The sequence below is a fragment of the Podarcis bocagei genome, assembly GCF_964188305.1.
Source record: "Podarcis bocagei genome assembly, chromosome: 1".
Taxonomy (NCBI): Eukaryota; Metazoa; Chordata; class Lepidosauria; order Squamata; family Lacertidae; genus Podarcis; species Podarcis bocagei.
Window position 1 is genome coordinate 12,363,182 of NC_138125.1, and position 22,903 is coordinate 12,386,084.

A 22,903-nucleotide genomic window follows, 5' to 3' on the forward strand; every position below is an offset into this window, starting at 1 on the left:
AGGGAGTAAGAACAAAAACAAATTGTATGCATTTCTGGCATGTTTGCACATGAGACCTATTGTTCGGGGCCTTTTGATGTCAATTTCAGATTAAATTCTTGTGTATGCTTCATACATTCCAAGGAGACTCTACTCTTTTCCTGCCCTTGTGTTCTGCTTAGGCATTCCCATAACACAACACAGTGGCCGGATCTAATCTTTCGTCCATTATGGTGCCAAATATGTTGTCACTACAATACGGGGGGGGGGGGAATATAAAGTCATTTCATTTGTTCAAATAAAGCTTTTAATAACGTTTGTGTGTGCACTTTCCAATGGTGAAAGCCTCCTCCTCGTTATCCGAAGAAATCCAGGACAACTGGAATCCACGTAGCACCAAAATGGTTACTGTGTTGTCAGGTAAGGGTTTGACGTCCATTAAAATGCAAACATGCCTCTGCCCCCCAAAACTTGGCTGACAGTATTCCTAATTGGGTGTTGCTCCCTTGGAGTGTCTCCTGCATCAAAATGACGTGCGCGCGCACACACACACACACACACACACTTTCACTACCTAGCCCCGCCCCCCATGCTAGACTTCACTATCCTCCCAAAGCCTCCCTCATTGCTGAGGTCTCAGTTCCAAACAAGAGACACAAAATATTTATTTATTTATTTATTTATTTATTTATTTATTTATTTATTAATTATACCCCACCCATCTGGCTGGGCCTCCCCGGCGACTCTGAGTGGCTCCCAACAGAATATTAAAAACACGATAAAGCATCAAACATTTAAAACTTCCCTAAAGAGGGCTGCCTACAGATGTTTTCTAAAAGTCAGGTAGTTGTTTATCTTTTTGACATCTGATGGGAGGGCATTCCACAGGGCGGGTGCCACTACCGAGAAGGCCCTCTGCCTGGTTCCCTGTAAGCTCACTTCTCACAGGGAAGGAACCACCAGAAGGCCCTCGGAGCTGGACCTCAGTGTCCGGGCTGAACAATGGGGGTGGAGACCCTCCTTCAGGCATACTGGGCTGAAGTGTTCAACCACAAGGCCAAGCCCCCCCCCCCCCAAGAAAAAGTCAATGGAAACTGGAATGAGCAGGCCCATTAATTATTTCAGCTTGTGTCCCCACCCCCACCCCCATTTATCTTCTCATTTGTCTGATATTTTGGGCAGCCTAACCAAGTTTCACTTCAGCTGTGTTTGCATATTGCACTAAACCATGGTTTAGTCACTTTAGTGTGATGCGCTTGAGCTGGAATGAGCCCAAGCGAGCGTCAGACTTGTGCAGTCCCCGCGACTTCCTCTCACATAGCCAGGAGAAGGACTGGGCATCATTTACCTTCCGTTTCCCTTAAACTCAGCTTGTCATAGTGTGAGAACTGGGGGCAATGGTTTACAATTAGCTGTTTGAACAAGCCACTTTCCATAAACCATGGTTTGAAGTTGGCCTGGAGTCAGTGGCGAAGCTGCATGCTCTGGCACCGGGGGCGGAGAGCAGGCGGGGGCGTGGCTGGTGCGCGTCCTGGGGGTGTGTGGGGGGGTGGCGTGTGTCGGGGGCGGCCATGACGGTACCCCCCCCCGATGGGGCCGGGGGTGGTGTGCTCCCCCCGCCCCCGTTCCTCCGCCAGTGCCTGGAGTTAGTGATAAGCCTCAACCTCCCCAAGTTCACAAGGGCTTGCCACTTTTAAGGGAAACTGAAAGTAAATTATCTGAAGCCTAGTTCGCTGAACCGCCTTAAATGTCTGACAGTAAACAAACATTTCCAATTTAGAACAAGAAAACCCCTTTCATCAGTGTTCAAGGAAGCTAAACTATTAATTGAACTAAGAACTAATTTGGCTTTTTGCAGATACTTTGTTAAGTTTCACAAATCTTCCGTGTTTCAACGTTCCCTGTTGTCTCAAGATGGCACAGAAAGGAGACAGTTGTAATGAAAACACTATTCCATTCAAGTTTAATTTGATCTTGTTCCTTAACTTTGACAGCTTGGTTCTGATTGTTCCATCTGTTCTGTGTATGTCTTTAAGTGTCTGAATTGGGGGGGGGGGGATAATAACCCATTCTTCAGTGAGTTGACACATGCTACTTCGTTTTCAAGTCATCGTTATTCTCTCTTTCTGTCTCTTTGTTGGAATATAAATTCTAATTTCGTGAGCCTTTTGAAAATGTATTACTCGTGTAGGATCCAATCATTATGGCCGTGATAAAAAGCAGGAACACATATTAAAAACCCTTGAGAGGCGCATAACTCCTCTGTGAGATCAGAAATGCAAAATTTCTGAAAACTATGCAGCCATTTATGGGGGAGAGTATAGCCCCTCCCCCCATCTTTGAGAGAAGTTGAAATATTGGCAAGAATTTCTTTCTTATGATCCATAAACTTCCTTTATTACTTTTTTTGCTTCCCCTAATCCCAGACTGCACTCCGAGACTTAAAACCTGAAGATCTTCTGCGTTCTACAATATTTGGAAATGCTTTTTCCAGCATCGCCTTAAGAGTGTTGCTTGCTTAGCCATCCAGTCGGAAGCAGCAGCAATGTTGCAAAAATTCACTTTAAAAGCCTTCGTTCCTCATTCCGAAAGAGAAAATACTTCATCGGATGGTTTTAACCCTCCCCTCGAAATTTATCGTTTTGCCATTTCTGGCCCGTCTATGGGTGGAAAATATTTTTCCTAGCTTTTTCTCAGGTTCTGTCATTGGCTTCTCACTGGCCATTGGGGGCAAAACAAGACAGGATGTGCCTCTTGCTGTGACAATATGCATGACTTCCTCTCCAAATGTCCTGCATCCCTGAGAGATACTATGCAGGCTACCTGTTGGGTAGGAAGGCGACATGTTCGTAGGGCAGTTGCCTCTACCCCTGATTGCACTCTGCAGAATTCAACCAGAATCATAAGCAAGCAAATTGTTTTGCTTGTGTTGACACCCATTTAATTCTGGACAGCTTGGGGGACCTTTGGGAGAGTGAATGGACTGCCGTTATCAGAGACCCTGATTCCTGCGTGGTCAGGTCCTTAGGCTATTAGTGATTTGGCTCATAGAAAGCAATGCCCCATGTCATAGTGGGGGTTTTTTATAAGGAAAAAACACTGGGGGGACACACCCAAAAAATAGCCTTTGGGAAACAGATAAAAGAGGCAGAAAGAGGGGGGAGGAAGCTGGGGAAACAATATCATTGAAGTGCAGTGCTATGGAGACTGCTTTTTATTTTTATTAAGGTTGTGGTTAATTTTAATAATATCAAACATAATCACATTTCACATTGTGCAAATCTCACAGATGAAGAATTAAAAACAAGCTTTCTCAGCACTATGGTATTGTATGACTCCTTGATAATCACCTCTCTTATGTTCTCCGTAACCCTTCAGCCGCCTTGAACAGATTCCTGGGTCTTTGAAACAGGGCAAGGTATCAGTCAAAATTAATATTCGGTAGTCAACAAGTTATCATGGAACTCTTAATATATACATCAATTAACAAATATGCTTGACAGTTAGTTGGCATTAAATCCGGCTAGAAAAACCAGGATAAAATCTCTTCCATATAAAAAGCATGGGAAAAATTTGTAAGAAGCTTTATACCTCCAAATTTCCAAAGGGAAATGAGGAAGAACAGGTTGTGAGGGTGGAATTTCATCAGCCCTTCATTTTGTCCCATCTGTGCTTGGGGAGGAAAGTCGCTCTGGGCTCAGTGGATCTTACTTTTATGTAGAGTTTTATGACTGGGCTGAGTTTTGCATAGATCATGTCACCCTCGGATACACAATTATTTGTCTGCCTTCCAGAAACTGCCATAACTTACACTGAACCCATATTATAGGGAGAGGAAATGTGTGTGTGTGTGTGTGTGGTGTGTGTGTGTGTGTGTGTTGCTCACAGCATAATTTGTGTTAAGTGTCGTAGCCTCCAATTCTTAGCCATTATGCATGTTCAATGCTTTTAGGCCTTTTAGACTACTGGTGGAGAGCTTCTTGAGATTGACAAGATAATTCCAAGGCACTTAGAATTGGTTATGGGATGTTATTTAGAGTCAGTTGGGGAAATGAATTTAGAAAGGCGGAGAAAAGGGGAATATTAAAAGCTTTCTATAGCCTCAAATAGTGTATACCTCTTTGAGTTTTCTTACAATCAAGCATTGTGTACATTTTATGAAATAAGTAAGTACATTTTGATCGTTACTTATTATTAACATGTGATAGGGAACAATTTGATTAATAAGCTGAAGCTTCTTGATTGTTTAATTCTTCAGTGATTATTTGTAAACCTTTGTGACTACAACTGTCTCTGATGCTTTCTTGTCTCCGATGTAAAATAACTGCCAGTACTTCTTGCCCATCTTGATATAAGTTTCTGTTCACTTCTGTGCGTCAGAGCGACGGCACTTGCTCCAGAGAAGTTTCGCAGAAATCAGCAAATATGGTCCCAAATGACTAACTGACATGCCAGTCATACATGCACCATTTCTTTTGTTGATGGCAACTGCTTCAACATGCCGAAAATGTTGGCGGTCTGGCATATGATGGAAGTCTCAAACAACCAAGCCTCTGTTTCATACCCTATAAGATGTACTGATTGTATAAGTTACAGATAGGTAGCCGTGTTGGTCTGCCATAGTCAAAATAAAAAAATTCCTTCCAGTAGCACCTTAAAGACCAACTAAGTTAGTTCTTGGTATGAGCTTTCGTGTGCATGCACACTTCTTCAGATACATATCTGAAGAAGTGTATCTGAAGAAGTGTGCATGCACACGAAAGCTCATGCCAAGAACTAACTTAGTTGGTCTTTAAGGTGCTACTGGAAGGAATTTTTTTATTTTGATTGTATAAGAGTAGGGATCTTTATGCAGCCAAGAAACGATATCACTAGGCACAAGGGAATCGCAAGGTCTGCAGAAAAAGCATGAAAATATTTAGGAAAAAGAACCATGCGCAGCTGCTTGGAAAAGCCGTCCCACGAGGACGGAGCATGCTCAGTGAGCAAGGAATGCTGGGAACAGGAAACAAAAAGGCGGAGTCCTGGAAGTGGGTGTGGCTGACCGGAACCCTGGACAGGAGCCACACCATGACATTTTCTTGCAGTCCCACTTAGGGTCATTATAACTATCATTTCCATCTGTCCCCAGTACTATTGCATGCCATGTGTCCAGACGACTCTACAGCTTTCTACCTGAGTTGGTGTGCGGAAACATAGAGTCGTGCCAGAGACTTATCTCCAAAATTAGATTATGAATTTAACAACTGTGTCCTTAGCTTGTGTTCTTCTGGCTGGCTCATCCTGCCTTCCAAGGCCAAGCCCCTAAACCCATTAAAGCCTAGGGATGCCTCCTTGCTTGCAAGTGCATTGATCTCCTCCTCCCTTGTGCTTTTGTCTCCTTCCTCAGCGTGGCCACCCTGATCTTTAATACTTCTCGGCGGTGCTTTGTTGTGGTGAAGCAGTTCCGTCCAGGTAATCCCCTTTCTTGCTCTCCAGTGAAGCACAGCTTTTGAGGGGCTTTAGCAGTAAAAAGCAGGTGGCCCTTTGAATACCTGTGGCGTAATATTTTGTGACGGAGATGGGGGAAGATGCACTAGCCTTTCTGGTGAATTGTAGAATCATAGAATTGTAGTGTTGGAAGGGGACCTCAAGGGCCATCTACTCCAACCCCCTCCAATGCAGAAATCTTTTGCTCAACGTGCAGCTTGAACCCATGACCCCAAGATTAAGAGTCCCATGCTGTACCAACTGAGCTATCCCAGGACAATAGGGTGCACTACACTTACAAACATGCTTTAGATTCCCTAGTCCCAACCATTTAGGCTTCAAAATGTGTGACCCTCTAAAGAAAGCAGCTGCCTTTTGCAGAGTGCTTGATAGCTCAGTTGGTTAGAGCCTGATGCTGATAACACCAAGGTTGCAGGTTCGATCCCTGTATGGGACAGAGGTATATTCCTGCATTGCAGGGGCTTGGACTAGATGATGATAATTACTTTGTTTGTTTGTTTGTACCCCGCCCATCTGGTTGGGTTTCTCCAGCCACTCTGGGCGGCTTCCAACAAAGATCAAAAATACATTAAAATGTCACACTTAAAAAACTTCCCTAAACAGGGCTGCCTTCAGATGTTTTCTAAATGTCAGGTAGTTGACATTTGATGGGAGGGTGTTCCACAGGGCAGGCACCACTAACAAGAAGGCCCTCTGCCTGGTTCCCTGTAGCTTTGCTTCTCGCAATGAGGGAACCGCCAGAAGGCCCTTGGCACTGGACCTCAGTGTCCGGGTAGAACGATGGAGGTGGAGACACTCCTTCAAGTACACAGGACCGAGGCCGTTTAGGGCTTTAAAGGTCAGACCAACACTTTGAATTGTGCTCAGAAACGTACTGGGAGCCGATGTAGGTCTTTCAGGACCAGTGTTATATGGTCTCGGCGGCCGCTCCCAGTCACCAGTCTAGCTGCCGCATTCTGGATTAGTTGTGGTTTCCGGGTCACCTTCAAAGGTAGCCCCACATAGAGCGCATTGCAGAAGTCCAAGCGAGAGATAACTAGGGCATGCACCACTGGCGAGACAGTCCGCGGGCAGGTAGGGTCTCAGCCTGTATACCAGATAGAGCTGGTAGACAGCTGCCCTGGACACAGAATTGACCTGATCTTCAGTAGATCTTCCAATTCTAGGAGTTTGCTTTTGCTTTGTTTTTGTTCACCTGGGACACCTCTCCCACCTCTTCAGCCCTCCCCCCCTTTTGCACCAACTTTTTTAAAAGGACCCCCACTCTTTGGGCCAACTCCAATCCTTTCATGGCAGCCTATATGTAGGTGTGACCTACCCCTTATCCCCACGGCCTGGCAGATTAATTTATATATTGCCAGGCTGCCATTAAAGGCTAAGAAGCAAGGCCGATAAAAAAAGGTGGCCTTCCTGAAACAAAGGCTGCTCGTCGCAGCAACCTGCCTTTTGGCAGTCTGCACGCCAACATAGACCGGATCAACCGTGCAGAATCCAGTGCTTTGTGTTTCCTTTGATGGTATTACATGGCTCTTAGCATTTCCTTTAGGAGAGTATTACCGCAACAGCTGTTTCTAGATTAATGCAAAAGGTCTTTTGCAAATTCCACTCCTCAATCCACTCTGCACGGGGGGGGGGTACTATGTGCTCAAAAAGGGCTTTCTTAAACAAACACACGTGCTTTTCATAACTCTGCCGAAACAGCAGCTGAGTTGACAGGCTGAAACACTCATCATTGCGCACATGGTACATCATGTACAGCCCAACATCCCAGTGAGTATCAATGAATCCTGTGAAATGTTGGCTGGCAAACGGAAGTTGCCTTGAGACAGAAGTTGTTCCCAAAAGTAGAAGTAATGTGGAGGGGGACGGGGAGAGAGATCTTGCTGGAATCTAAGTTTCTAAAGCATGCAGGGTCTCTCCTGTTCTGCTAATTAGCACTAATTGGATGTCCACACACAAACTTATTTTCAAACAACGCAGCACAGTAAATGTACCAGGGACTTCTAAGTGCAACTGTAATAATATGCATCTTATAATAAATAAATAGAGGCCGGAGGTGTTTGATTGGTGTGATGGCTTGACTATCTCTTGTTAAGGTCAGGTGAGTGCCAGAGTCTTATATTTTACCTTTCCCCTCCCCCCTCCAGCTGTCTACATGTGTGAGATGGAGCGGCTCTGCCCTCAAGTCTTCGAACGTGAAAACCAGAGGAGCTGGTGCCCTCTGCCAGGCCACTTGCCTGCTTCAACGGGAGTGACCTATGAGCTCTGCGCTGGCATTGTAGACAAGCCAGAGCTCTCTTTGGAAGAGACAGCTTGCATGGAAGTCTTGGAAGAGTGTGGGTATGAGATCCCTACAGCCAGCCTGAAGAAAATTACTTCGTGCAGGTAAGTCGATCTGGGCTTGGTGGTTTTCGGAGAGCAGCTGGCAGGGTAGACCTTGATGAAATCAGACAAGCCGAACATTTCCCGAACATGCTGTTAGTGTGGGAATGTTTAGGATTGTAGGAAAGGATCTATTGAATAAGTATTATCCTTCCTTCACTAACGCTAGTAAGTGATGTAGCAGAGCAGATTCCCCTCCATGTAGCTGGAAGCTAGTTTGCAGATTCATTTGAATCTCTTAGTTAAGTTTCTTTCCTGGTGTCCCCTTTGATCGCTCTTAAAAGAATAAAGACACAAGAGTCTTTCTGAGTAAAGTAACAAAAAGTTTACTCACATTTCAGTTCACGATTTGATCCCTGAAAGGCAAGCTTTGCTTAGTAGTTACACAAAGAAACTGTGAGTTCATCTCATGTGGAGACTGAACTTATGTGCTGCTGGCTGAGAGCCAGCAGACAGCAAAATTACATGAATAGAACAAAATGGCTGCAGGAGAGCAGCATGGCAGCAAAAGATCACCAAGCACGTGAAGACAGAACTAGAGACTAAGAAAATGGCTGCATGACTTGGCTCTTTTGTGGAGTCAGCCAGAGCCATGCCCATCTCCCAGGTCACATGCAGGGGGAGGATGCTCCAGACCAATGGAAGAGAAAGTTACCCTGACTGGATGTCCCCCTGCCTGTGTCCACTCCAGGGAAATAAGGAATGTAGCATTTGACTGCACCAATGGATTACATCCCACAGTTAGGTACTCTGACAACCCTTTGAGCCAGACCATGGGCTAATGTTCTTTAATGCTCTCCACCAGAATCTCTCAAAGGTCTCTGGCAGAGAGCTTTCCTAGCCCTGCTCCTGAGATCTTTCTTTCCCCCTTAATCTGGAGATCTGAAAGATTGAACCCAAGACCTGCAGGCTAACTGTGCTATGCCCCTTCTCCAGTCAGATAACAGCCACCCTAAACCCAGCTCAGTCACCAACAACTGCCATAAAACAAACAAAATAGAAAGCTGGAGAAGGCAATAAAAGCTTTGTCCCTTCCTCAATAGTAGCCTGACAAGGGAAGCCTTTACCTGCCTTCACCTGTTGCTTCACTTCCTTGGGGGTTGAAGAGGAGGTGGATTGCACAGGAGAGATAATATCTCTTCCTGCAATTAGTTTGCGGGGAAGTCTAACCATGCCCACCTAAGTTCCGGACAAGTTATTTCCCCTTTTGTTTTTTCTTCAAAGCTGCACAGAGTTACTCAGGGCTGAACTTAAATGTCACGTTTGACATGGGCCCACCACTGGAAATAATAGCTCCATCTTGTGTCCCCTTGTCCCACTCCCATAGAGGATGAGACTATTAATCTCAAGGTCACGGGTTCGAGCCCCACTCATGTTCAGCAAAAAGATTCCTTCATTGCAAGGGGTTGGACTAGATGACCCCGTGGTCCCTTCCAACTCCACAATTCTCAGTAGGAGGGGAAATGATGTGGGGTAAACTACTTATATGGGGCATTTTTTTGGCACAGACACAATCACACTGTTGGATATACAACAACTATTCTTGTCCGCTTAACATCTGGCCATTTTTTTCTATATTATTATTATTATTATTATTATTATTATTATTATTAGCCCAAGACCTCTCCAGTGTTACCTCCTGTCCGAGTGGATTGGAAGAATGCAGTGCCGGAACAACAAATCATGCAGAGACACACCAGCAGCCTCCTTTGAGAAAGTACACTGAGCGCATAGGAGAGTTGCATTTTTAATTCATTTGGTCCACACAGCCCACCGGTGTGCCCCAGCACATCATTTAGGAATTACTGAAGTGGATCATTTTCCAGCCCTTGGGACGTTACATGCTGATTTAAATCAAAATTATTAGATGCAATTTGGGATACATTTTGTAATCCCAACTATTTTAGAAGGATTTTTTTTTTTTTAAGGCACATTGAAATTCCACCAGAACGAAGAGGGGAAGCCAACTGTGTGTATGCAGAATGCGTCTAGTATTTGGAATTAAGGAAATGTCAAGAATTAAATAATCTAAAATGAAAATGTGCTCAGAGCCTTCTGCCTCCCCAGATTGCAGCTTTGTGGGGGGGGAAAGCATCTGTTCCCCTACTTGGAGATGCCTGTCGAAATGTATGGAGAGTTGGGACTTTCAAAGAAAGGAAAACTTTATTTGCTTTTCCTCTTGACGACTCTATTGAAGTGGACACTGACATGCTTTAAGAAAGAAGAAGAAGAAGAGGGGCGGGGGACTGGGAATTAAATTCAGATCCACAGCTGTCAATCCTGGCAAATGTCATTTCCTGCTGGATTAAGGAGCTTTTGCTAGGGGGAGGAGAAGAGGAACAGAGGAGCTGTCTCTTACAACTCCTTGGAGCCAGATTATGCGATTGGCTTCCCAGATGAAAAGGTGCTTTCTTTGGTGTGAAAGACAGGCTGCAATCCTAGGCCTGCTTACTTAGGAATAATCCTCGCTGGACTCAAGGGGGCTTACTTCTGAGTAAACAGGCTGGGAATTGCCCCCCCCCCATTTGTATTATCATTCCGTCAATGTTATTTGGAGGGGGGGGGATAATTATGGATGCATCTGGGTTTGCTCTTTTGAGGCAAAGAGAAGAACAGGAGGTCCCTACAGAGATTGAGGACAGACAGAAGAAGCAAGACTACACCAGTCACAGCCCCCTCCCCTTTTACCCAGACATTTGAGTTTTGCCTCCCTCTCTGCCAATAACTTAGGCCTTGGAGGGTCATTTAAATGGCAGACTCTATGTTATGTGCTGCGTAGGGATGGCTGAACCAGTCACAGAACCAAAATCACAGATTTGTAGAGTTGGAAGAGGCCACAGGGGTCATCTAGTCCCACCATAGCTGTCAACCGTCCCTTATTTGGTGGGAAAGTCCCTTATCCCAGCGCTGTGTCCCGCTGCTGTCCCTTATTGATGGTGTCCCTTAAATTTCCCGGGTTTCAAAGGAAGCAGCTCCTCTCCCTCCCTCCCTCCCTGCCGTCCAGGGAGGAGGGAGGCTTCAGCTGTGTTGCTTGGCTGCATTGTTCACCCAATAAGGAGTCTAAGAACGACTAGGGGGTGGAGCTTGCATGTCTTGTGCCTATCAAATCGGCCGCGTTGCCTGGGGACTCGCCTTTGCTCAGCGCTTCCCAGCGGAGAGGTGACGGTGGTTTTCCTTGCTGCATCCCCTTTGCCAGGTTGCTGCGCTGTGGGAACCACCGCTTGAGGCTTTGTTTGGCTGCTGGCTGGGCTTTCTGCCTTTGGCTTGGAGGGGCTCAGAAGTTGAATATACCTGTGCTGGGTAAATCCCTTATTTTGGCTGCTGATCCCTTATTTTTGAGGCTGCTGGTCCCTTATTTTCAAATCTGTAAGTTGACAGCTATGAGTCCCACCCCTGCAATTCAGGAATCTTACCCAATGTGAGACTCGAACCCACGACTCAGAGATTAAGAGTCTCATGCTCTAATGGCCGAGTTATCCCTCAGGGTCAGGTCCTCGTTTTTCAAATCTTAAAAGTTTTGTTTGCCGCATTTCCACCTCAGTTTTGTAATAATAATAATAATAATAATAATAATAATAATAATAATAATACAGTGGTACCTCTGGTTGCAAACGGGATCCATTCCGGAGGCCCGTTCGCTAACATGAAATGAATGCAACCTGCAGCAGCAGGTCTGCGCACGCATGGGTTGCAATTCGCCGCTTCTGCGCATGCGTGTGACCTTTTTTTGCGCTTCTGTGCATGCACAAGCAGTGAAACCCGGAAGTAACCCTTTGCGGTACTTCCGGGTCGCCACGGGACGTTACCTGAAAGAACATAACATGAAGCGGACGTAGCATGAGGTATGACTGTAGTAATAATAATAATAGTTTTCATGGAAAGTCATCACCATTTTAGTGCAATTTCCCCTCATCTAATGTATATCTGTACACCGTTTTCACTAATATGCGGAATGGCAAGCAGAAAACTGGCCAGAGTCATTGGGGGAACCCAGCCAGATGGGTGGGCTATTATTATTATTATTATTATTATTATTATCATCATCATCATCATCATTAGTATTATCATCATTATTTTGGACATATGGTTTCACTTCATTTGTTTTTTATTTTGCCAATGGGGTCTTTTAATGTTTTCCCATAAAAAATACAGTATACTGGCCATACCTGGTAGAGTTAATGTTGTCTCATGCTGTACTCTCCATGGTAATCTTTGCATAAATACAATTTTAACCTTACTGCTCTGGTTAATGGCCACAGTACAATGACATGCTTTGTAATTAGAGGGAATCACCTGCCAGTACACCTGTCTGCAGATAGTATAATATAATATAATTTTGTGTCAATTGCTTCTATTCTTTGTGTGTGTGTTTTTCCTGCACCTGCTACTTATAACCTCAGAACTGTGTAAAGGTCCAAATCAATTACCTTGGGAAATTACCTTAATCGCTCATCAGCTTACCCATTGTGTGTGTGTGTGCACGGAATTGGCATGCAGTACAAAGAGCGTCGTGATTTTGGATTTGCTTATAAAAGCAGTATAATACGTTCCTCAGATGCCGCATAGTGCATTTGCTTGAATTTCCTTTTATTAATGAATCGATTTCATAATTTGACTGGAGGGTTTGTATGCTTAAAAGCACAGGATGATCAATAAGTCTCAATTTTTGAACATGGATTCAGAAACGTAGGAGTAGATTATTTCACTGTAACTATTATTTATTTATTAAATTTGTATACTGCCCTTCATCTGAAGATCACAGAGCAGTGCACAACGTAGAAATACAAAATGAGAACACAAAATAAATGAAATAATGGAAGACAAATAAATCTATTGCAACATATATTTAGATGGAGAGAGAGAGAGAGTACAGTGGTACCTCGGGTTAAGTACTTAATTTGTTCTGGAGGTCCGTTCTTAACCTGAAAGTGTTCTTAACCTGAAGCATCACTTTAGCTAATGGGGCTTCCTGCTCCCGCCATACCGCAGGAGCACGATTTCTGTTCTCATCCTGAAACAAAGTTCTTAACCCGAGGTACTATATCTGGGTTATCGGAGTCTGTAACCTGAAGCGTATGTAACCTGAAGCGTATGTAACCCGAGGTACCACTGTGTCTAACTTGGAAGAGTGGCAGAGCAGCAAGATTGTGAACTGGAAACCCCATGCCTGCGTGTTATAAGAACATAAATATATCAGTTTGGATCAATTCAAAAGCCCATCCAGTAGCCAGTCTCGGGGGAAGGCCCACAGCAGCACCTCTGCAGATGTTACTGAACCTCTGGCTGGCATGACTAATAATCTTTTGCAGGCGTTCCCTCTATGAATTTCTCCCACCCAAGTTGGTGGGCATCGCCCCATCCACTTACAAGAAATTCCTTACCTTTAAATCCTGCATTCATTTTGTCTGTCCTGAATCTGCTTCAAGTTAGTTTTGTTGGAGGACCCTACGTTTCCGGTATTAAGAGATAGGGAGAAGATTTTTCTCCCTTTCATTTGACACCATGCATAAGTTTATAAAACTTTATCATTTCCTTCTTGGGTCACCAAAAACCCCCAAATAATGTAGCATTTCCCCAGAGGGGATTTCCTCTGACCACCAGATCATTGTGACCACCCTTCTCTGAACCAAGAAGAAACGCAGGGCTGCTGTGAAAATGGCAACCGTCTGCCTTAACCCAGCCAGCCGATTTCTTCATACGACTTCATACCTTCATACAACAAGGAGTGACTCCACCCTCATCGTTCTGCCCGGACACTGAGGTCCAGCGCAGAGGGCCTTTTGGCGGTTCCCTCCCCCCAATAAAATATTTGAGGCGGGCCCCCAACTGATGGGCATTGCCATTAAAATGGTGTGCATGCGCTACATCAGTCGATCAATTACGTTGGATGGGGCTTACCTGCCCACCCCCCAATATTTTATTCAAGCTGGCACCCCTGCAATAGATATTTGGGAATTGACTGTTTTTGAGGAAAGGGCTGGTGCCGTGATGTTTATATTGTTATTGTCCATGTTTTTAATGGATCTTTTAATGCTATTTCAATTCTTAGTGTTTAATATGCTGGGTGTAAATGTGTAGGCTGGATGGTAATAATAATAATAATATACAGATTACAGAAGTGCAGGGCTGCCATTCAGCAACATCCTGTGTTTCTCACACTGTGTCGTTCTGCTCTCAGTTACAGAGTACCCCTTATTTTGACAGGTGTTCATGAAAGGTTTCCTTAAATACATACTGGTTTCTCTCCTCTCCCTCTCTCACCCCTAAAGATCTGGTGTTGGTGTGTCAGGATCAAAGCAGACCTTGTTTTACGCCGAGGTAACAGACGAGATGAAAGCCGGCGAAGGTGGAGGCCAGCCACAAGAAGGGGAGCTGATTGAGGTGGTGGAAATACCTCTGCAGGACTGCATGAATTTTGCATTTGACGAAGCTCTCCCTAAAACCATGGGCTTCATCTTCAGCTTCATGTGGTTCCAGACCAACGTTGTCCCAAAGCTGCTAGAAAAAGAATAACCATTGCTGAGATTTCTGGAGGGGTGAGGTTGGGATTTTTTATTTCGTTTAAAAAATAAAAATAAACAACAACAACCACCAAACCATTGATAAGATTTTTTTCCCTTTCTGAATGTATATATTTCAGGAAAGAGTTGCAAAAATAGAAATTAGGGAACTGCTGCTTTCTCCCCCGTCACCCTGGGCAAAGCGGGCGTTAAGCATTTGACATCATTTGCAGCTGCAGACATAAGTCCTCGCCCACCATTGGCAGTGAGTCTTGACAGCCATGAGTTCATTATTGACTGGTTGAACGTAACACTGGACAGCATAGAAGCTGCTAAAGCTGGGAGAGCAGAATCCTAATTTGCTAGGACAGACACACATTTGCAGCAGCAGCTGTTTGGGGAGGGCAATTTGGAATGACAAAACGGTGAGGAAGGGAAGGATTAAGCCCTTGCTTCCCCCCTCCCCTCCCCGCCCCCTGGCCTCTGTTTCATGCACTGCAAGAGGGTCTTTTATTCGTTTTTTTAAAAGGTCCTTTGGATTACTCTACATATACATGCATGTAATGTGTAATTACGCCATGCAAACCCCGCTGGCGGGAAAAGCATATTAAAGGATAGAGCAATAACCGCCACAGGCACCCCCTTGCACTCCAAAAGTTTGACTTTTGGAGTAAGAATTACTAGCCTTTCAGATGACGCATGCAAGCACACACTTCTGCATAAGCCGATGATCTGGCTGACCCTCCCCATTGGGAGGAGACTGGCGCAGAGCTGTGACTCACGCAGGGATGCAACGAACAACCCCCACGGAGAGAAGGAATTCTGCTATGTCTCTGCAAAGGGAGGTGAAAGCTCATCGGAAGGAGGCAAGGGCAGAGCGCTCTCTGTGGGCAGTCGCCCTGGCTTTGCTTTAAGGTACCAAATGTGTTTTGTCTTCTCATCGATGAGCCCTGGTCCAGTTTGGGAATTGCTGAGTCAAAGTTGGCTGCTGCAGAGGAGAGCAGTCAGGGGACCGGATATGGCTGGTGGTTTCTGTTTTGGCCAAGCCACACATACCTGCCATACACCCAACTTCATATATGACATCAGTTAAGGACGGGGCTTTGCTAGCGCCATAGATTGGCATCACACACAACCTCCTCGATCTGCGCTTGCTAACCAGCTGGTCGTTGGTTGCTTTGGAAGCCCGGCACAAGGCTCTCCGCAACCCTGGAGTGAATACTTCTTAAGCGCCAAGCACAGAACTTGAAGGACGTGCTCAGCCCTCTGCAAGTTGCTTCTCACACACCCCAAAATCAGCTGGTTTTGGGGTGCCTGGGAAACGCTGCACCTTTTGAACTTTGACAGGTGTCAGTCAGCTGGAGTCACAGCGACATCATTTGATTGACAGGCATGTGTTTCCTCCCACCTATCAAAGTTGGCCCACAGGCGTGGGAGAGATAAAATCTGGCCTTTGGACCAAGGAGGTCCAAGGTTCTTCTGTGCCCCTCGGGAGCCTCTCCTGGCACTTATATTGTGTCCTCAAACCTGATTGCAAGTTGCACCGGCTTCTCTGTGACAGCTCTGCCAGCTTACCGTATTTTTCACTCCATAAGACGCAACTTTTTCCTCTTAAAATCTAAGGGGAAATGTCTGTGCGTCTTATGGAGCGAATGTGTGGTCCATGGGGCTGGGGGGGGGGACCTGGGCTTCCCCCGCCAGCCCCGACCTGCTCTTTGAGGCTGGCGGTGGGGGAAAGCGCGCTCTCCAAAGAACTCCCGCTGCGCTCCAGAGGCTTCGGGTTGCCTTCACTGAAGGTGACTGAACGCACCTTGAACACACTGTACGCACCTTGTTTTAGAGGGGGAGAACAAGAAAAAAAAATCTCCCCCTCTCTGCAAAGCGCCCCTTCAGCGAAGCGGGAGGAGAAATGGAAGGGGCTCCGTTTCTCCTGCCGCTTCGCTGAAGGGGCGCTGCGCAGAGAGGGGGAGAAATTATTTTTCTTGTTCCTCCCCCTCTAAAACAAGGTGTGTCCTATGGTTGGGTGCATCCTATAGAGCGAAAAATACGGTAATTGCATGTCTGAAATGTTCCCTGCGATGAAATCTTTCTCCTACTCATGAATCTGACTCCTCTGGGGCCCATCTTTGCTTGATCCCCTCCCGATAGAAATAATTGTGTCCCACTGTAAGGTTACTGTGGGGGTGGAGGGTGCATAGTTCGCCTAGAAGCGTCATGTAGCAGGTGATAGGGAAGAAGACCCCCTGCCAGAGACCCCGGAGGATCACTGCCAATCAGAGTAGGCAGCATTGGGTTGGGTGGGCAGATTGCGGCTGATGCTGGAAGTGGCTTTGAGCTGTACTCTTCTTTTCACCATTTTATGTTGTGTACCGATTTGCTGTTTTATGGTGTCTTTTTAAAACCTTAAGCCTATTTGAGAAATTGATTCACATTGAATATTTCTGTTACCTCGGGCTTCTAAAGCAGGTGTGGGAACCTCTGGCTTCCAGATTTCTCCCTGCCCTTTGGCCATGCTTGGAGGCCCAGAGATTGCCCACCTCTGTTCTCATGGGATCTAGTTTTCTGATCCTGTTGCTCTTTTTAGAATTGGTCCGTATCGCTGTCTAAATTTACTTTTTAGTCGTCATTTTAATACTTGGTCATGGCGTTTTTAACATTGGTGCTGCTGCCGCCGCTTTAAATTCTGTTGTAAATGGCCTTGGTAACTACAGCTGTTATTTTCATTAATAAGACTGCGTAGAAAGGCTTGGAAGATCGCAGAAGCTGGAGATCGCTTTAAGAGGCTATTTATCATGTTGTTTTGTATATCAGTTTGATGTTGCCTTAAATCGTGTCTTTTTTTTTAATCTTAATTTGTTAGCCACTTTGAGAATCTGATTCAGAGGCAAAAGCTGTCTAATAAATAAAAGAAAAATAAAGAGTGATGAAAGCAAAGTGTTCTGGAGCAGTGCATGATTATGACAAATTAAATTGCATTGCCTGTTCTCATTTCCAAACAAAGTCCCTGGAATCCTCATGCCTGATACATAAAGTGAAAATGCAGCCTTCACTAATGCTGTGAAAGGTGACATCATTGTCAACGGAGAGAGAGCAGGGAATCTAAAATAGGAAATCTCCCCACCGCCACCTTAAATGTGCCATTCCTCACAGTGTTAGCATTAATTACCATGGCAATGCTATCTGTGTCAGTGGGGCGATTTAAAATGCATGTTCCGAGGCAGCTAATCTCAGGAGGTGCGCACATTCTGCAGCAGTGCTGCTTGATTTAAAGCCATGCGGATGTGAACATATTTGGGGGCCGACAGTGCTGCTGCACACAGGACTCCCATCGAAGCTCACCACCGTATGCCAGATCATATTTGCACCTGCAAACCTACTAAGGAAGCACTTTCTCTGTGGCGGCAAAGCTCTGGGCAAACGGATCATCATCTACAGCCCTCGCTGCCGCTGCTGCCCTTGTGTGCGAAGGATGATATAGTCAGGCAAGCTGGCTTCAGTGGACAGAGCAACAAGCTGCAGAAGACCAGATTGCTCCTGAGGTCACCTGGTCCCTGCTGGGCTGAAAGCTGCAGTACCCCCTCTGGCCTAAGATGGTGGCGGCGCTGCAGCGCCACACAGCTAAGGCTGCTGAATTGCCCACGAAGCAAAAAGGAAGCTGAACAGAGGAAGCAGCTCTCAATGTGAGGGGTTTTTTTTGGGGGGGGGGTTATTTCATGATCAAGGGGAGCTTACCTCTAAACATAAATCCAAGTGTGTAGATCAGGCCCTATAATGCTGCCCGGGAATTTATTTCGCTCAGTTAATGTGGAGCACAGCTGTGTGTTAAATGGTTGTAGTTCAAAAAGAAGTGGGACCAGTGAATAGATTTGCTCCTTTTGTCTGAGGGATGAATGGGAAGAACAGACAACGATTACCATTTCCCCTTCTTCTTCTTTGTCCTCTCCGCCGCCAGTCCATCCTTCATCCAAGTCAGTTATGTTGAACAACAACAGGTCCTGGTCAATTCCTGTGGTAGTCCACTTTCTCCTTTTCTCCAGGATGGTGAAGAACCATTGGTGAGCATTACAGTGGTACCTCGGGTTACATATGCTTCAGGTTACAAACGCTTCAGGTTACAGGCTCTGCTAACCCAGAAATATTACCTCAGGTTAAGAACTTTGCTTCAGGATGAGAACAGAAATCGTGCTCCAGCGGCGCAGCGGCAGCAGGAGGCTCCATTAGCTAAAGTGGTGCTTCAGGTTAAGAACTTTGCTTCAGGATGAGAACAGAAATCGTGCTCCAGCGGCGCAGCAGCAGCAGGAGGCCCCATTAGCTAAAGTGGTGCTTCAGGTTAAGAACAGTTTCAGGTTAAGTACAGACCTCCGGAACAAATTAAGTACTTAACCTGAGGTACCACTGTATTTGGGTTCCACCAGTCAATCAGGTACAAATTCACCTAACAGTAGCATTGCGCAGCGCACATAAATTGTGTAATTTTGTTGCAGCAGACAGCAAGATGAGTTATGTACTTTTGGGCAGGAAAAGGACTGCAGCAAAACGGAAACAATACTGCATGCGAGAAATAAAGGGCGGAAAAGGATGCCTTCTTACACCCTTATTGATGGTTATTTCTGGTGCAAAGGAGACACCCAGGAAAGAAGGCCAAGATTAAAACCAGCAAAAGCAATTCACACCAGCAGCATTTCTAACAAGCAAATCCGGGTTGCCGATTTTGTTGGGGACAGGCAACAAGAAATCAAGCCTAGGAAACAGAGATAGAAGGTGTGATTGTTATTGCTAAATTCCAGAGACCTGTGTCTTGTTAACCGAAAGTAGTGGTTTGGAAAGAGCTTGTTGTTTAAGAAATCAGAGGCAAATCACATTGTGCAAAAGAGGCACTTAGACACCCTTGCACACCGTTGCCTCAAATTAGCATTCTTTTTGGAAAGTGTAATTAGATCTAATTAGATTTGCATCTGCTGGGTTTGGGCAGCAGACCATGATGATCAAGGAGCTCTGTGACTGCAGATCTCCCAAGTCACATCTGTAAATAACTTTCCACCTTCCCTTTTCTTCCACCTGCCACGCATACAGCTTCAAGCTCTAAAGGTTCTTTTAATGCAATAAACCTGTTGGGCAAAATCCTTTGGGGAGCTGAGGCACCATTGAAATGAATGGGAGCTACACCAATGGGATATAAATGAGTGGATTGTGCCCATTAGCTATATTCATTACTTTTTTAATTAGTTATTCGAAATCTCCACATTGCACTTTGTTTTGCATATCTAATCTAATCTGCTGATCACACGCCTGCCAGCCACCATTCTTTAATAAGGGCAAATGTTTTTTCCCATTCTAATTAGCATCCTAATTGGGCTCATCTTGAACTATGTTTAATATTTATGGCCTTGCCCTTGAAAATATGCATAAGCTTTTTTTATGGGCTATATAATCAGGAATTTGGGGTTCGATCTCAGAGCCCTGTTTCCACACATAGTTCATAGATGTTGCTTCCAGGTTGACTATACAAATTTATCCAGGGTGGCCTGAGTCCTGTTTTACAGATGACTCTCCTCTGTTTGGAGGGCTGTCAGCCATCGTCCTCTGTTTCAAGAGAGCCCTTTATGTGAAAGGCAAACTGGTCCAAGACTGGTTTAAAGGCAATGAACTTTCAGAAAAGAGCAGGAGGAGCCTTGAAGTTGCCCGTCAACAGTAAGCAGGTTCCCAGGTCACTCTTCCTCACCATGGTGAGATGCATGGTGTTCTTTCTATTTATATTACAGGAATTGTTTTCCAAATTTCTGCATTTGCACACTAAGTGAGCCTGTGCAAATTTCATACAAGTCTCTCTCCTCTTTTCCTCACAATGTGTAAGGTATAATCTCTGTGACACAAGTCAGTGAATTTTTGCGTGTTGCTCTAATCGCAATCGGTTGACAACCGCTCACACACAAATCATTTATCGGAATGGGCACAAATGTGGATTTTCCTGCAAGCAAAAGAATCCAGGAACAAAGGTTCATCACCTATGTCGGCTTTACAAGCGAAGATGAACTGTTAGCACTATTTGTTTCAGCTGTGGAGTGGATAAGTGGCCAATGGCAAGCATGCTCTCCGAGCTTGACAATCACCTATAAAGGTAAAGGGGCCCCTGACCATTAGGTCCAGTCGCGGAAGACTCTGGGCTTGCGGCGCTCATCTCGCTTTATTGGCCTAGGGAGCTGGCGTACAGCTTCCAGGTCATGTGGCCAGCATGACTAAGCCGCTTCTGGCAAACCAGAGCAGCACACGGAAACGCCGTTTACCTTCCCACCGGAGTGGTACTATTTACTTGCACTTTATGCTTTTGAACTGATAGGTTGGCAGGAGCAGCGACTGAGCAACTGGAGCTCACCCTGTCGCAGGGATTTGAACCGCCAACCTGACAATCACCTATATCTCCTATATCTCTCTCCTAGGTTGAGAGAGCCAGGCTCCAGTGGCAGCATAATTCCTTTTCCCACCTTAGGACAAATCAGAATCAGAAAAAAATATTGCAACTTGAACATAATCACTTGTGGAATTGTAATTTTCCTTCTATAGAGATTTTTTTTATATGTAGGGGCTTCTTGCCTTCTTTTAATGAAAAAGCCACACTATTCCCCCAGGAAATTATGAAGGGTAGCATACCCCGTCATACTACAACTCCCACCAGCCCTAGCTAGCAGGACCAGTGGCCAGGGATGATGGGAGTTGTAGTCCAACAACAGCTGGGGAGGCAAGTCTGAGAAACGGCGGCATAACCCAACGCAGAACTTTCAGCCATGCAAACTCGATCACCTTTACTGACACCCAGGATTCCCACAGCCTGCGCTGCAGACGTTTATGCAAGGGTCAAATGCAAAAGGTGAGGGGAGACTGTTTGGGCCTCCTTTTGCTGTCGTGAAAATGATCAAAAACACAAATGTGTGTGTACATTCACTTGTGTACATGCTTCACTGAGTATATTAGATACAGTTATGTTTTGCTCCATCAAGCTTCAAGAACCCACGATGCACTGGTTCGACTCCCACACGACCGTGTATACGTGCAGCACCAGGAAATAAATACATAAATCCATTTAAACTGCAAAGTGGGCCAAAATGGCCCCTTCTTCTTGTTTCCAAATAGTTCTCCAGCAATGAGGAAGACTGAGAGCCACCTTTGCCACCGTTTATGCCAGTCTGGTAAGTGCCGCTGGTTTCTTTAAGGGTTTTGCAAAGGTTTCCAGAGGTTTAGAGGGTGTTCAGATGGTGTTCCCCACCACACACGATTTCACGTATATGTGCAGTACCTGGGAGTGTAACCCCAACGTAAGTGGGGAGCTTGAAAGCAAATGAAGAGGTCTGTAGTGCAGGGCTTGGGGACCAGTGGACCTGCCTGATGCTATTGGCCTCCTCCAAATTCCATCATCTCTGATGATTGGCCATGCCAATAATAATAAATTTCGTATTTATACCCCGCCCATCTGGCTGGGTTTCCCCAGCCACTCTGGGCGGCTTACAACAACACCTTAAAAATGGTAAAGCATTAGACCTTAAAATTTCCCTAAACAGGGCTGCTTTTAATTGCCTTCTAAAAGTCAGGTAGTTGTTGATATCTGATGGGAGGGTGTTCCACAGGGCGGGTGCCACTACCGAGAAGGCCCCCTGCCTGGTTCCCTGCAACCTCACTTCTCGCAGTGAAGGAACCGCCAGAAGGCCCTCAGAGGTGGACCTCAGGGTCCGGGCTGAACAATGGGGGTGGAGACACTCCTTCAGGTATTCTCAGTGCTTTTTTCTGGGGGGGACGCAGGGGTACACATACCCCTAAACATTTTGTGAATCGTTGTACTTCTGTCCATTTACTGTATTTAATTTTTCTGATTTGAACTATAAAATGGTGATTTTCATGAGTCAAAATGAGAGTATCCCTAAACATTTTTAAAGAAAAAAAGCAGTGATTATACTGAATTCAGAGAAGTGCGAATATCAGAGGAGAGCTGTGTTCGCATATCGGTCTGAGAAACGCAGATTTTGTAATTCCACACTGAAATGCAGACCAAACAAAATTCTCCCATCTGTAGATTCAGGGCATCTCAAGAACACCACTGATGGAGTCAGATGGGCACTTATAGATTGCCGGGGGGGTGCATCCCTCTCCAAAAAGAAGAAGAAGATGCAGATTTTGCATGCACTGATTAATATGTAGCCTTGAAAATTTAGGCGTAATTACTAGAATTTAAATAGAGATATAACACATCTATCTCACCATAGCAGCAAACCTGCCTGCTCGCTCAGTCTGCAGTCTAGGTGGTGACGGTTAATAGATCTTCCTGCTCTCCTTCCTTACAGCTTGGAACGGACCGGCTTTCAGATAGGGGAAACCTTCACATAGAGTGAGCTGTCTTCTGATAACCCTTAAAGGAGAGACGTGCCTTCTGTTAAGAAAGCCCCAGGCCACTCTGATACAGAATCGCCACTGTGGGCTATCACGCCTCCAAAAATACACCCGCAACACACCCAGCAATAAAATCTGTCGAAAACGGCACACCTGGTGCTGTCTGCAATCTTCTT

The 22,903-nt window shown here is 45.4% G+C and overlaps 1 protein-coding gene across 1 annotated transcript in view; it reads left to right on the forward strand.

Annotated features, from left to right (window-relative positions):
- Positions 1 to 17,192, forward strand: part of NUDT14 (nudix hydrolase 14) — a 53,129-nt gene extending 35,937 nt beyond the window's left edge. Inside the window, exons 3-5 of the mRNA XM_081193764.1 lie at positions 5,369 to 5,433; positions 7,617 to 7,854; positions 14,121 to 17,192. Coding sequence (XP_081049890.1) covers positions 5,369 to 5,433; positions 7,617 to 7,854; positions 14,121 to 14,364 — 547 coding nt within the window. The 3' untranslated portion in view covers positions 14,365 to 17,192. The remainder of the gene's footprint in view (positions 1 to 5,368; positions 5,434 to 7,616; positions 7,855 to 14,120) is intronic.
- Positions 17,193 to 22,903: the final 5,711 nt, after the last annotated feature.